Genomic DNA, 16,495 nt, shown 5'->3' on the forward strand with positions numbered 1-16,495 from the left:
TATTTTCCTTCTCTTCGATCGTGAGGCATCTTATTTGCTTAAGAAATCATGTGCTGACTTGTTTACCGAGATTCAAAGAGATGCAAGTGTATGTTTTTAGTTTTCTTTTGTGTATTCTTCACTTTGTGGGATGTGATATCTGTTATTTAAACTCTGTATTTGTTATGTATTACTTTCAAAATGGCTTGTATGTCGGGATACTTATCCTCCCATATTCCAATGGCTCATTGGAAAGAAGTTACTGCTGAAGGTTGATACCAAAGGAGTGCCACATGATACATTTTATGGCACTTTCCGAGTTAGGAGAATATGTGACGATCCCACCATTATTGCCATGTTTGAGCTTCCGAATTATGCTGCTGATGATGAGTCTACTCCAAAAAAGGTTACATATACATATAATTATTTTTAGATTGTGTGAATTCATGTTTTGTTCCTTTTTTTTATTGTGTTGTGGTGAATTTTTCTTATGGTCTTATGTATTTTTAAACTGTTGTGGCATATGATAGGAGCCTGATTTACATAAATCTGTTTCCTATGGAGAAGGTGATATTGGTATTAAAAAGGAGTCATCAAAGACTTTTATCAAAAGTGAGAAAGTTAGTGGTGAGTCTTTTGGGGTTTTATCTAAATCCCCAGTTCTTATTGATTTTCTGGCTGAAAAATAGCCTGTTGTTTCCCGAGGGACTGAGTTTGCTTCCTTAATTAATGGTGAACATGGAAAAGATAAGAAAACACCCAGCAATGATATTGTTAGTGATGATCTTTCTGCTGAACTGGATATATTGCTTAGCTCACCAGAAAAAGAAACTCAGGTGTTGTTATATAATTTTTTTTGCTCCTTACTATGTGTGCTGTTTCTAAATGGATTTTGCATTTCTTGAGTGACTTTTGTAGCTTTTGTTAATTTCTTTGTCATAGGAGATGTTGTCCCATGTTATTGATGCACCTTCCCAATATGGAGAGAAGCTTATTCATGAGAATCATGTTGTCACTTCCAAGGGTAAGAGAAATCTGAATCCCCAATTTGAAGAGGCGGCTGCTGATGTAAATGGGCCTGGGTTCAAGATTGCCAAGGTTAATGGAGTTTAATTTAATGTGTGGTATTGAGCTGCTGTGTCTAGGTGTAAGTAGTTTATATAGTATATCTACAAGTGTTTAGGAAGGCTTGTGATTTCAAATACATCAAAATGTAATGATGCTGGCTGGATGGTATTTTGGTTTGACCTTTTTGGATTGTGTCCAACAAATAGGATTGTCAGATATAGGGTTTTCCTTTTGTGTTGGCTCAGGTCATCTGCCAACTAGGTCTATTCTCAACTCCTCCTTTTGTAATAGTGACTTTGCTAGGGATTGGACACATTTTCAATGTTGTACCCTCTTTAGGTTACATACTAGGATATGTAGTCAGATGTTGGGATCCTCCTTATCATAGGAGAGATTACCATATGTAATTGTGTATATCACTATCAGTATTTTAATGAAATGCGGCAGTTCTTATTTTTATTTCTTTATTGTTGTACAACTTTATCTTTTCATCTCAATTAGTTATTGGTGTTGATTATAATACTTTATTTTTTTATGTTCTGTGTTATCAAAGGTGTGCATGGTTATATAAGTTCTTTATTGATGTGTTTCACAGGTTCTCTTCCCGGCCACCCCTTCCCCCTACCTTTTTCTTACCTCTTGCTTATAGGAACTTAACAATGTGATGTATTTTTGGGAGTGAATTAGGGGTAGTTCTTGCGATTTATGTTTCAACCTCTTGTTTTATTTAGCACGAGTAACAAAGATGTCTCATAATTCTGTTCGTGCTAGAGTATATAGGCGGAATTCTTTGAAAAGAAAGTGAACTCAAAGTCACCATCGAAATGTAAGAGGTCAGTACTGAATTGACCTTCGTGATACTTTTAGTGTTTTTTGCTCCAACTTTTAGTGATTTGATATCTATGGGAGTCTTTGTAATTTATTTTTGTTTTGTAATGTTTTAGAGGTCCTCGATTCCTCGATCCTTGCTCTCTCTTTGAATGATTATTTGGGTAATTTTATTGCTCTATTTATATTTTTGTAGTTAATCTTTGTGTTCTTATTAATGTATCTATTTTTTATATTATTCCAATGTTTCTGTTTGCTTTTATTTTTTAGAAAATTTAGTTGAGATGTTCCAGAATGTTAATCAGGGTTCAAATTTTGTTTTGTCAGGTATAATATTATCTTTAAGTATTTTATCCCTGTCTAATTTTGTTTTTGTTAAATTATATTTTAAGTTCTTATGAATTATATCTAATAACAGATTGGTTTGCTAATTTATTATTGTTTTTCTACACTTTTACACCTAAAATGTTTATTTTAACTATCAGGACCACTTTGGCTAAACTTCATAAATAAGTTCTTTTAGAAAAAGGGTTTAAAATATAAGGACTTTTATTAATAACAACTTTTAAATAAGTTATTTTTGTTCGAAAAGTTATTATAGAAGTCCTTGTTTTAAACTGTGCATTAAATTAGCTAACATAATCGCGAAATTATTTTTTTTATGTTGTTTACGTGGCTGAAAGTCATTAAAATAGTTAATAATTGATTCAAACCGCACAGTTACTGAAAGTAATTAGATTAGCTAGCGTATGCCTGACCAGTTGCTTATCTTGTTGAAATAATTAATGCAATTATAAAATTGTTTATGGAATCATTTAGATCAGTAGATAGGTTTAATTTATATAGTTGTTTTAAACATACACAAGTAATAGAGGTTATTAAATTGTTTAATTAGTGTTTATTCTTGTTTTGGACAATATGAAGGGTTTTTTGGGTTATGTAATTGGATTTATGTAATCAGTTAATTAATTAACTTTTCTACCTAAATAATAGACAATGAGTATTTGTTGAAACTTTCTTACTTTGATGTCATAATCAATAGTTGTATCTTAAAAAAATTTAACTATTCTATGGGTTCCTCTAATTTTTGGAAATCTTATATTAGTTCCATATAAATAATTTTTCTTTTAGTTCTGTCCGTCAATTTTTTTTTAGTTTTTTCAATTATCCCTCCCTTGATAGTGATTCGGTCAATTGTATAAGGAGATGTTTACAACAAACAATATGGTGGATGGATTCAATTAAAAGAAAAGGAAATTCTTCGGAGCCAACTCAGAAAAAAAAATTGTGGAATGACTCAATTCAAGCAAAAAAAATATAGGCACCTGGTTCAAAAGTTTACAACATTCTATTGACCAATTGAGTCATTAAAGTCTCAAAAAAATACAATATAATTCTAATAATAATTTAGATTATTTAATTTGAACCTTAATAGTTAGTATGAGTGATTCAAATAATGAAACAAAGTTTATTCTAATGTTAGCACAAATCAAATTGTTCTTAGATGTGCATTTAGCTTTATTTGGAATAGGTTATTTGATAAATCAACGTTTAATTTTCATTGGTTTTCATAGTTTATTACATTTTTAATGTTCAATTTGGATGCTGATTATTAGATAATTAATTGATTTCTTATTTCATCATTAATTTTTTTTTCTGTTGTCGAATATATATTTACATAAGTTTGTGTTATTTTAAATCAAAATGGATGATATAGACCAATAAAAAATATATGATCCTTTGATAAATTCATTCAGTCAAGTTGGTTCTATTATTGATCATCCTTTATTCTTGCAAAGTGAGATATAAGGTACATTCTATTAAAGTATTTATTATTCAAGGATAGTAAAATATTATTCTTATTTTCTTAGTGCTAAAAGATTCTATTGTGCTTCTCTGATGAGATATTATTCAATCAGTGTAAAATAGTAGTGTTTTGTGATACATTTTTTTGACAAAATTTAAAGGAGTCAAGTATTTACTCTATATTATATCTATATGCTAATGGTTTATTCATTTTATGTTGAATACATTTCATGCCACATAATTGAGATGAAATTCTTTTGTTGTTGTGCATATTTTTTTTTGACTTTATCTTTGCCAGGTTGCCTTGATGTTGGTGATCCTAACTATGAATGTTCACTTTGTGGCGCGTGTTTTTGGTTATTAAAATGTGTTGAAAGAGACTTTACAGTTAATCATCCTATTTTTACTGTTTGTTGCTCAAAAGGAAAAATTCAGTTACCTTATCTCTGAAAGCCCCCAGATCTGTTATATAATTTGATTAACGGACATGATAGCAAGAGTTTGTACTTCCAAAAAAAATATTCGATCTTATAATAGTATGTTTGCCTTCACGTCTCTTGGCGGTAAGGTATTGGATTCAGTGAATGATGGGAGGGTCCATCGCAGTTTATAATAAGTGGTCAAAATTATCATCGAATTAGAAGTTTGCTCCCAGATCCTGGTTAGAAGCCTAAATTTGCCCAGTTATATATATATATACAACACTCAGCATGAGATAATGCATAGGCATAGAATCTTTGGGTATGTGTGTTTGATATTTTGTTGCTCAGTCTTTTTATTGTATTTTCTTGATGTTTTAGTGTTATTTGTATTGGAAAACAGGTTTATAGCTGTGATCTGATAGTTATACTATATTTTGTTCCCGTTATAAAGTCTTATTGGTCTTTTTTTACTAATAATGATATATCAAAATATATGAGATTTGTATTCTGTGTGGTTTTTAAATATATCTGTGGTTAATTTATATTTCTTTTAGGCAAACATCTGAGATAGATAAAGAATTGATAGCTAAGTTGTTGCAAATGATCAATACTCATAACGTCATAACACAGTCATTTCGAAGAGTCAGAGAATTTTATTAGTGTCATCTATTTGAGATTTTCTCTTTGAAGTTGTATTCGCAAAGGAAGGTTGATCGAAGAATTTACAATGCTCCTTCTTGCGATGAAGTTGCTGCTTTGATTTTTGGAGATTTTGATTCGTCGGATCATGGCCGTGACATTATTGTTCGATCTACTGGTGGTCAGTTGCAACGTATTTATGAAACTCATGCTCTGTATTGGCCCTTACAGTATCCTTTGTTGTTTCCATATGGCGAGGATGGTTACCAGTTGAACATTGGTTATCGAGGTGAATAGCCTGTATATGTTCCTAAAAGGAGAACAAGGGTTTCCCTTAGGGAATTCATATGTTTTTGTCTCCAGATTAGGGAACACAAAGATGGAATTATTCATAAGTGTAGACGGTTATTTCAGCAATTTGTTGTTGATTGTTTCACCATGATTGAGTCCCAGAGGTTGCATGAGATTAGAATAAAGCAAAGTACAATTAGAGGAGAAGTCCTTCAAGGAATAGAAGAGGCTATGCGTCGTGGCGATGACGAAGCTTCTTCAATCGGGACACAAATCATTTTGCCTTCTTCCTTCACTGGTGGTAGACGTTATATGTTTAACCGTTGTCAGGATGCCATGGCAATTTGTAAATATTTTGGCTATCCAGATTTATTTCTCACTATTACATGTAATCCAAATTGGCCTGAATTTCAGTGGTTTATAGAGCGAGAGTGAATTCCCATCGTTGATCGTCCTGATATCTCTTGTCGTGTATTTCATGCCAAGTTGAAGTGCCTCCTTAGCGATCCCAAGGAAGGTGTGTTTTTTGGTCTACTTAATGCATGTATGTTCTTTTCTCACTTAGCATCTCCATCTCTGTCTGTTGTCTTCAAACATGTAGTTGTCTGGGTTCTTTAGGATGTTTTTGTATTTTTTAGGTATGTATACTATTGAGTTCCAAAAAAAATGTCTACCGCATGCACACATGTTACTTTGGCTTAATGTGAAAAATAACTTACAAGGTGTTGAAATTGTTAATGAATTCTTCTGTGCCGAGCTACCCAATCCCCAGAATATTCTATCTCTTTATAAGGTCGTCACCAAGTACATGATCCATGGTCCCTGCGGTCGACTTAGACCGAGTTCTCCTTGCATGAAAGATGGTAAGTGCTCAAAATTTTATCCAAAAAGATTCGTTGACCAAACGAGCTTTGATGAGGATGGCTATCCAATATATAGACGTCGTAATACGGGTGTCACAGTGAAAATCAACGATGTTGATATTGATAACAGATTTGTTGTGCCCTATAATCCACTGTTGTTAATGAAATATCAAGCTGACATAAATCTTGAGTTCTGTAACAAGTCAAATGTGATTAAGTATCTTTTTAAGTATGTCAATAAGGGTCTAGATCGGGTGACTGCAACTGTTGGAGAAACATATGATGTTCGTGAATCTTCTCAGGTGGTTGATGAGATCAAACAGTATTACGATTGTCGTTATTTGTCACCGTCTGAATCCATGTGGAGAATTTTTGCTTATGATATTCATCATAGATGGCCGGCAATACAGAGGTTGACTTTTCACTTGCCGAACCAGCAACATGTTGTATTCGATGATGCTGATATCAGTACTCATGTTTATTTGCGGAACAAAGATTTGCTGACGATGTTTATGGGTTGGATGATGGCCAACAGGCGGTTCTCGGAGGGGCGGTCTTTAACATATGTTGAATATCCAGGAAAATTTGTCTATTGTTCGAATAGCAGGGAGTGGAAGCCAAGACAGAGGGGATTCTCAATTGGAAGATTGAGTTTCGCTCATCCCTCATCTGGTGAACTTTTCTACATGCGGATGCTTTTGAATGTGCATAGAGATTGTACCAGTTTTTGAAGTATAAGAACCGTGAATGGTGTTACTTATGATACATTTCAAGAGGCATGTTCCGCCATGGGATTCTTGATAAATGATAAGGAGTATGTTTCTACTATTAAGGAAGTCACCGAGTTAGCGTCAGCTGCACAGCTAAGGAGGCTTTTTGTGATGTTGTTGCTATATGGTTCCATGGGAAGACCTCTGTCAGTTTGGGAACAAACTTGGGCTTATTTGTCTGATGATATTCTTTATCGCAGAAGACATGAGCTACAATATCCCGGTAAGAATTTTGTTCATCATGAATTTATTATATGACAGGCAGGCACACACGCACGAACATAGTACATAAATCATATTATGGTGATAATATTTTATTAATTATCGTTAAACGTAGATCTAACGATAAGTCAGGACGAGTTGCAAGCATTTTGTTTGTTGGAGATTGAGAAACTATTGCAGAGTAATGGAAAATCATTGAGAAATTATGCTGGCATGCCGGTTCCTAATAACTCTTTAGTCTCTCAATTTAGCAATTTGATGCTGTTGCGTGAGTTGCAGTATGATACTGTTTCTTTGACTCGTGAGCACGATGCAAATGTCTCCAAGTTAAATGAAGAACAGAGGGTGGTCTACGATAAAATTATTGATTGTGTTTCGAATAAGAAGCATGAATTTTTTTTGTCTACGGGTTTGCTGGCACTGAAAAAACTTTTTTATACAGAGTTTTGTCAGCTAGATTGCGATCTGAGAAAAAGATTGTTATAAACGTTGCTTCTAGTGGTATTGCTTCTCTATTGTTACCTGGTGGTAAAACGGCGCATTCTATGTTCAATATTCCTGTTGAGCTGACTGAAGATACTGTTTGTCGGATTAAGAAGGACAGTCCAAAAGTCGAGGTAGTCTGGTTGGCCGATTTGATTATTTTGGATGAGGCACTGATGACTAACAAATTAGCATTTGAAGCGCTCGATAGGACGTTGCGGGATATAATGGTTTCGGTCTCTGATAGGAATAAAGATTTACCTTTTGGTGGGAAGGTGGTCGTTCTTGGTGGTGATTTCAGGCAGGTCTTGCTAGTTATTCCAAAAGGTTCTCGTGCTGAGATTGTGATGGCGTCCATAAATTCTTCTGTCCTCTGGAAATACTGTAGAGTTTTGTGATTGACCAAAAATATGAGGTTAGCAAGTGGATTGGAACAATCAACTGCTCAGGAGTTAAGGTTATTTTCAGATTGGATATTTCATATCGGTGAAGGTCTATGTGAAACTCTGGTCAATGACAAACTTCTTGTTGATATTCCTTTTGATCTAATCATTCCTGTTTTGGAAAACCCAGTGGAAGATATTGTAAATACAATCTATCCGAATTTGGTTTAGAATTTTCGTGATCCAAGCTTTTTCCAGGATAGGGCAATATTGGCTCCGATTGTCGAGAATGTTGAAGAGATAAACAATTATAGAGTTGACTTGTTGCCAGGTGAGGAGAAAAATTATCTCAATGCTGATTCGATATGTGGTAGTGATGCCTATTCTGATGTTGAAGTTGATTGGATAAATGTTGAATTCTTGAACCAGATTAAGTGTTCTGGTCTACCTAATTATTCTTGAAGTTGAAAATAGGCGTGCCTATTATTTTGTTGAGGAATGTTGATCCAGCTGGGGGTTTGTGTAATGGGACTCGACTTGTTGTGTGAGATCTAGGGAAAAATGTGATCGGTGTGGATATTGTTTCTGGTAGCAATGTTGGGGATAAAGTTTTTATCACCAGAATGAATTTGATTCCCCGTGATACAGTTATACTGTTTAAATTCTAACGCCGTGAATTCCCAATTTCTTTGTCATTTACGATGACAATCAACAAAAGTCAGGGTCAGACATTATCAACAGTCGGTTTGTTCTTGCGTCGTCCTGTGTTTTGTCACGGTCAACTTTATGTAGCTCTTTCCCGAGTTAGGAATAGAAATTGTCTGAAGATTTTACTTTGTTATGAAGGATTAGTTGATCCTACCAGGACTGAAAATGTTGTATTTAAGGAAGTTTTTGATAAGATATAATGTAGTTTTTTGTTGTATTTTCTAATCTTATATGTGTTATTTATAGTTTTGTTTTGGTGTACGTTTTCTTTAGAGAGGGACATCTTCTTTAGGGTATGTCTAATATCGTTTCAACCATTTTGTGTGCACTAGATGCACCATTTTTTATGGACGATTAGATTCTATTAAATGAATATTAAAAATGTTATGAAAGAAGAGTATTCATACGCTTTATAAATGTAGAGTATATTTGTATATATATAGATAAATATATTTTAATACATAGTATTTTGAGAATGACAAGTATAATCTTTTACTTTAAAATGAATATAAAACATATCAATACATATAAAAATATTTTTTATTTATTAAAATTAATTATTATACTATACTATTTGTTAATAAGGTAAAAATTTATTAAGAAATAATTTCATAATTACCTATTAGAAAAAAAATATCATCAATCATAATTACTTTAACATGATTATCTAGATTTTATGTATCAATTTTTCTTAGTGTCTTCTGTCTTCTATTTTTTTATTATTATTTTGGTTTTAATATTTAGGTCAAATTTTAATTTGATGTCTGATATTTTAAATATTTTATTTTAGTGCAGAATAATTTTGCACGAGTTTAATATTATTTTACTCTTAAATTTGATACAAATTCTTTGTATCAAGAAATATTTTGTATTAGACTATTGAGATTTAAAGTATTTAATTATGCACTAAAATGTTATGCATTTATTAGAGTCTATCAATGTTCTTCTTTTATATTAACCTTTGATTTCTATATAATATAATCAAATGGTCTATAGAAATATGGGATATTCTATAAACAGATAATTGTTGTGCTCATTTAAAAGATACTCTCTTCTTTAGTGGATAAATTTGATAATTCATAGTTTCATATTTTATTTTGATTTTTTTAGTTTAAAAAGCGATTTTTTAATACAGTTATTTTGTTTGATATCAAAAAGTTATTTCACTATGTGGTTTTGAAAATATTCAATTTTATTAAAAAACTTAGTTATTTACTTTTTTTTAATTTGACATTGTTTTTTCCAAAAAAGATAAAGAAAGTTTTTAATTTGATATTGTTTTTATCCGATTTCAAAAAGTTACTTTATTATGTGGTTTTGAAAGTATTAAAATTTATTAAAAACTTGATTATTTATTTTTTTAAATTTGATATTGTTTTTTCCAAATAAATTGAAAGAAACTATATTGTTAATATATCAATAAAAATAAAATTTCATGATTTTATTAATAAAAAATAATTATTTATCTTTTTATACAAAGAATAGTAAGATGATACCAGTGCAAATTTGATTTTAATTTATCATAAAAAAATTTGATTTTATCTAAATTATACTCTATCCATACAATTTTATTTTATTTTTGTTATTTCTAACATATATGTTTAAGTAATAAATATATTATTAGTAGTAAGTTTTTTATAATGTCATATATCAATTTTTTTTGTACCTCTTTACATAATTTGGTTAATTTATCCATATCTCAATTAATTTTATTTTTTTCTTTTGTTAGTTAAAACTATCTCTTTTAATAGATGAACCAGATTTTTATTTTTTTTAAAAATCATATCAAATTGTTTTTTTTAATACATTGAATTTGCATAAAATTCAAAAATTAAATATCTAAAATAATTGATATTTTTTTACTATCAGTTTAAAAATACTTGGTTGGAGAATTTTGTTTTTATTAATATAATCCTCTCAATTTAATCATAAACGTAATTAACGTCAGATAATGTGAGTTTAACTAATTTTATTTTACCAAATTCATCAGTTTCAGTTCATTAGGATCCCTAAAAGACCTTTCGACCTCACCCCATTTTTTTCATCCCTAACATCACTCCATCCGTCGCACCATCTCTGCACCCCTTCCTCGGCTGAGGTTTCTGCTTCTCTCCTGGGTTTTGGCCACATGCAGAGAAGGTATGGGTATCACTGCGATTCTATTGGTTCCCACCATGAGGGTGTTGTTCTCTTCATTGAGTTTGTTCCTTCTCCCCAAGGTTCCTCTGTCTCTCTCTGTCGATCATACCTCATTCTCCATCTCGATTTCTCTGTTTTGGATAGCAGATGTGTTGGGAATAAGTAGTATGACCACAATCCAATCAATCACGTGTCAAATAATTTGTTATTGTTATTATATTAAAATGTTAATATAATAACGTCCTTGATTAAATTTAGAGATTTATCATTGTGATAGTGATCACAATATTAAGAATTCCTAATGGTTACAATTACCGCATATTTGTCAATAGGATATTCTTAAGATGAACATAGTAATAGAGTTTCCTTTGACCTGCGACTGTCATAGTAATTAACAATGTATTTATTATACTTTGATTCCGGACACCTAATACCCTAGGGTGCTAGTTGAATGGACATTGGATATGATTTAAATACTTGTAGAATTAATGATTAGTCAATAAGGAATCCGTCAACTCTCGGTAAAGAGTTTGAGCTCTATGATTATAATGACTGAGATGAATGAAACCTTGGCCAAGGGAATTGAATGAATGAAGAAATGAGTTTCTTAAGTCATTCACAGTTCATTATGATAATGGTAACATGTTAGAGTTTGACAATTAAACCATACTCTAAGGGTTAACCAAGAGCTGGAAAGATGGAAGGAATTATACTTTGTTCTTCTGAGGTTCTTAGTAAAAATATATTACTTCATACTATCGGGTCGTTGAGGAGTGTTGCTAGACGCCAACCTTGATTAGTAAATTTAGTATGACTAATTTACTACCCGCTTGGTATTGAACCTATGGGGTCACACACTAACGAGTATTCTAATCTTTGCTGTAGAATTATTTAATTATTATTTTGATTTGATTAAATAAATAATTATATTAATTCAAATAGAATATTATTATATTTTTTGCTAGCACCAAGAATATAATAATAGTATGATAATTGAGAATATTAAATGAGATTTGAGAGTAATTAGTTATTCTATTTCTAAATTTGAATTCTAAATTTGGATGAGATCTTTATTGATTCTGTTTCAAATTGAGTTATGATATGATTCATAAAATTGAAAGATTCAGATTTGGAATTTCAAGATATGATTTAAATTTGAATTGAGAATCAAATTTAAAATCAATAACAAATCTCATACTATATATATGTACGTCAAGAGTACAGAAAAGTAATGAGAATAACGAGAGAATAACAAGAGTTTTATTCCTTTGCCTCTACACACATAAATGTATGTGAGCCTAATTCTTGGAGAAGAATTTTATGGCATGCAAAGAGTTGCAAGAGGTTTCTCAATTTAGATAAGATGTCCATTGGTCAAGGAGTTGACAGCAAAGGTTAGTCTCGGTGTGGATACGCATAGCACTTTCGTACCATTGAAGGAGAAAGTGATTTTTACTAAAACGTTAAAGGTATTTAGATCTGATCTACTATATATTTATAAAGTTTAAGCACAAAAATAGATTTTTAGGATTACTTTCTTTTTCTTCCGCTGCGTGTTATGAACACATGGTAATCTTTCAAGATGTTGCCACCGCGGTTCAAGAGGTATATGTGGCTTATGATTCCATTCTTCTCCTTTTCAATCTCTTTCTGGATTCCTTCTCCAGTTTCAATTATTTTTTTCTGTTAATTGTTACTGTTTTCTGGATCCATCATTTAATTTTGAGTTGTTTGGTTTCTGATTTAATCATGGTGATTGTTACTTATTTTTCTAAATCAATGGTTCTCTCCTATGTTTGTGGTCTTGGTGTTTCTGTAAAATAATTTTCTTCTTGAGGGTTTGCTCATTATAATTTATATAATTTTCTTTCTGCTATTGGACTGAAGTTAACTGTAGTGTTAGGTATACTTGACTGATGAAATTCTGTTTTTGTTTTATTGTGAATTATCAAATCAACTATATGTGGTAGGTATTTGGTAATTTGTAACAGGCCTCTTCCTATATTGTTTTTACTCTTTTTCCATGAATATTTGGTTACTTGTGATATCTTCCTAAATGATGTGTGTAGGGATATCAATCTATATATGCCTATTAGTCTATCTCTGTCCCATATGTGAAGCTTTCATTGTAAGCTTTAGTGTTTGTTAACTTTGGAAGTTTATAACTCCAACTCATCTATTTATCTTCTCATCTTAGTTCTGAATTTTTCTCTGTATATTTTTTTCTTTTGGTGTTCTTATCCTATATATGTTGGGAATGAATAACCGTGTTGATCTGGTGGAGAAAATCACTCCCTGGAGAGAATCATGGAAAGTGCATGTTAAAGTTGTGAAGTTGTGGTACCACAAGAATCCTGCTTTGGATCCTTCTCAAAATATATTGCATATGGTCTTAATGGATGAGAAGGTCAGTTTTATTTTATGTTAGTATTTCCTTAAGTTGTTACAACTTTTTTTTAAATATATAGAAGGGAATTTTTATTTTTGGTTGTAAAGTGATGTGTTTTCATTGTTTTATTTTTTTAATCAATTTTTTTATGCTGTTTGGATACCTAAAAACGTTAATAAATTCAAAATATGAACCATTTTTTTCAATTACAGTTACACAAGATCCAAGCAACGATTAGAGATTAGCTTATATCAAATTTTGCTATGTCTCTAAACGAAGGGGATCTGTATTTGATGACCCATTTTACAGTTGTACCAAACACTGGTTTGAACAGAGTGACCAAACATCGGTTCAAACTTTTGTTCCAATACAAGACCTCTGTTGTTTCTATGGTATCTCCAAAGATACCTCATTCGGGTTTGTGTTTTACATCAATAGATGAAATTGATCAAATGACAAAGGACCACCATTTTTTCATTGGTTTGTACAAGTTTCTTGCTCTACCTTTTTAGGATCATAGTATTATGTTTTGAAAAGTGTGGTTTCTGATTCAAATTTGTATATGTTTCAATCTAATTATTAGACTTTGTTGGGATCATTACTGGTGTTCGAAAAGAAAGAGATGTAGCATCATATGGGAAGCTGATCAAAGTAGTTGTGCTAGAAGTTTTTAGTGATGGGTAATATGTCTCTGACTTTCTCCCATATCAGTAGTTATCTTCTATTCATTCAATTTTTTTTTGTTCCAGCCTTTATGTTTATAACAATAAATATATAGTTAGATCCTTTTGATCTTTTGAAACTTATTTCTCCAGCAAAAAGGTACAATGAAATATGTTTGGAAATGATTGTGATCTGTTGGAATATGATAACTTACAAAAATATCCAAGATCTCCGCTGATTATCCTCGAATCTTTTAAAATCAAAGCAATTGAAGGTTAGTTTCAAGCATATTCAGCAAATTTTTACTCTAATATTTACTTTTTTGATATTTGACCTTTTAATTTAAATATGGTTTGAGGCTAATAGAATATACAAAAATATCCAAGATCTCCGCTGATTTTCCTCGAGTCTTTTAAAATCAAAGCAATTGAAGGTTAGTTTCAGGCATATTCAGCGAATTTTTACTCTAATATTTACTTTTCTGATCTTTGACCTTTTAATTTAAATATGGTTTGAGGCTAATAGAATAGGATTCTTGCATGCAGGTGGAGTAATTCTACAGAATATGATAAATGTCTCTAGGTTATTCATTAATCCCGACATTCCTGAGTCTGTTGAGTTCCTAAGCAGGTTAGTTGTGATAAAAATATTGTAAAGCTACAACCTGCTATGCTTATTTTGTTGGTATTCATGTATATGTTTTGTGTTATGAAGATTAGTTATTGTATCTTGTATGTAGATTTAGTGTAGCCAGTTATGGATTCTCAAGACTTGTGACCAATGACCTTGGATACTTAGTTTCTAAAGTTGATGGTGATTATTTCAATCCCAAAGAGATCAGTAATATTCAAGATCTTCATGCAGATAACGGGGTACTATTTTAGATTGGAAAACTCTCGATTTAATACTTAATCTTGAATTTCTTAAACATGTATGTTGGGTTTCGTAATCTGGTTTGTTATTCATTATTCTATAGTATATCATTGTTTTTAAAATTTTATAGGATGCTCATTACTTTGTTATTGGGACAATTAAGGAAGTTATGGATGAACCAGATTGGTGGTACTACTCATGTGTATGTGGTCATGCCGTTGTTGAGCATGAGGATCTCTACCTTTGTGATGCTTGTGGTTCATGTGTTGAACATGTTATGGTCAAGTAAGGTTCATATGTAACTCTATTATGGAATAGATTAATTATCAATCTTTTGGATTTTTGGTTAGTTCTTTGTTATGCGCACTCTATGTGTTGTTAAGAAGATTTCTTGGTTTTAGTTATCATTCCTGGTTGTTAATTGTGTTAGATATGGGATTCGAGTAAAGATTCACCACGCTGGGTGTGCTGTTTTATTTGTTCTGCTTGATAATGCGGCAACAAAACTATTTGAAAAAACCTGTTTTGAAGCATTTCATAGGATAGAAGAAGAATTTCCTGTTGATCCTAATGTGCTTGTAGTATGAACTCTTTCATAGTGAACCTCATTTAATCTTTTTTTTTTTTTGCGTTCAAGTTTATTGATTCTTTTATATTAAACTCCAAAGGTCTGCCGGTCATATTCTCCACAAATGTTTGATGATGTTGTTGGAGAGGAGAAAGTTTTCAAGGTTGAAATTCTTTCTGCAGTTGATCCAGATTACTCCAGGTCCTTTAAAATTGTAAATGTCTTTAGTGATAATCCGGAACCAGCTGCAACCGATGATTATATGAATGTATGACTTCTCACCCTATGTTACAACATGTTCATGCAATTTTCTTTTTTCTCAATCAATGCATTCGATACTTATTCTAACCAAATTATCCCAGGCAATGCTTCACGGTCCCATTTTTCCACCAATCTATGATGCCTATTTGCAGTATGCAACTGGGGAAGATTACAAGACTCAAGTAGTTTGTGATAATTCTATTCAATCAGAAACTATTAAAGATATTATTACTGATCTTATTTCACCCAATCGCTGCTATTCTGATGCTGAGAATGTATATTTTTTTCCTCAGCGATAAAATCTCTTAGTTCTTTCGTTTTTGTTATTCTTGTTTTATCATACGCTGAAAAGTTAGTAATTGATAGTTTTGTAAATTACTAAATTATTTGAAATTTGAAATGTTGTAATAATTTTTTCTTTGCTGGCAGGGTGGTTTTGTTTTTATTCTGGGAACTATATTATCTATTTTGAAGAATCATAAGTGGTGGTTCTTAACTTGTTTATGTGGTTCTCTTGTGTCAGCTAATAAACAAATTTTATCTTGTGATTTATGTCAGCTTCAATGCATTGATGCTGTCCCAAGGTGTTTTGTTCTTTAGTTTTATTCTGTTTTGGTAACTAATTATTATTTCAATGTTAACTCAATTTTCTTGTTTTCACCTGGTTTTCAAGATTCTTCTTGAATATTGTAGTGTGGTAGCGCGAAATTGTGATCAATACTTTTCACAAATCAAATAATCCCCGGTAATGAATCCAAAAACTTGGTGTTCAATACCATGGCATAAACACAACTTCGCACAACTAACCATCAAGTGTACTGGGTCGTCCAAGTAATAAACCTTACGCGAGTAAGGGTCGATCCCACAGAGATTGTTAGTATGAAGCAAGCTATGGTCACCTTGTAAATCTTAGTCAGGCAAACTCAAATGGGTATGGTGATAAACGCATATAACATAAAGATAAAGATAGAGATACTTATGTAATTCATTGGTAGGAATTTCAGATAAGCGTATGAAGATGCCTTCCCTTCCGTCTCTCTGCTTTCCTACTGTCTTCATCCAATTCTTCCTACTCCTTTCCATGGCAAGCTTAAGCAAGGGTTTCACCGTTGTCAGTGGCTACCTCCCATCCTCTCAGTG

At 31.8% G+C, this 16,495-nt stretch overlaps 2 protein-coding genes across 2 annotated transcripts; both read left to right on the plus strand.

Moving 5' to 3' along the window:
• The first annotated feature begins 6,684 nt into the window (after window positions 1–6,684).
• On the plus strand, window positions 6,685–7,769 carry LOC107493251 (uncharacterized). Its single transcript, XM_021132333.1, has 3 exons — window positions 6,685–6,889; window positions 7,004–7,214; window positions 7,331–7,769. The coding sequence occupies exons 1-3, from the start codon at window positions 6,685–6,687 to the stop codon at window positions 7,767–7,769; spliced, it is 855 nt and encodes a 284-aa protein (XP_020987992.1).
• A 12-nt stretch (window positions 7,770–7,781) lies between these two features.
• On the plus strand, window positions 7,782–8,216 carry LOC107493241 (uncharacterized). Its single transcript, XM_016114341.1, has 2 exons — window positions 7,782–7,955; window positions 8,013–8,216. Exons 1-2 carry the CDS (start codon window positions 7,782–7,784, stop codon window positions 8,214–8,216), a joined length of 378 nt encoding a protein of 125 aa, XP_015969827.1.
• Window positions 8,217–16,495: the final 8,279 nt, after the last annotated feature.

The sequence above is a fragment of the Arachis duranensis genome, chromosome 1 (genome assembly GCF_000817695.3).
Source record: "Arachis duranensis cultivar V14167 chromosome 1, aradu.V14167.gnm2.J7QH, whole genome shotgun sequence".
NCBI classification, from domain to species: domain Eukaryota; kingdom Viridiplantae; phylum Streptophyta; class Magnoliopsida; order Fabales; family Fabaceae; genus Arachis; species Arachis duranensis.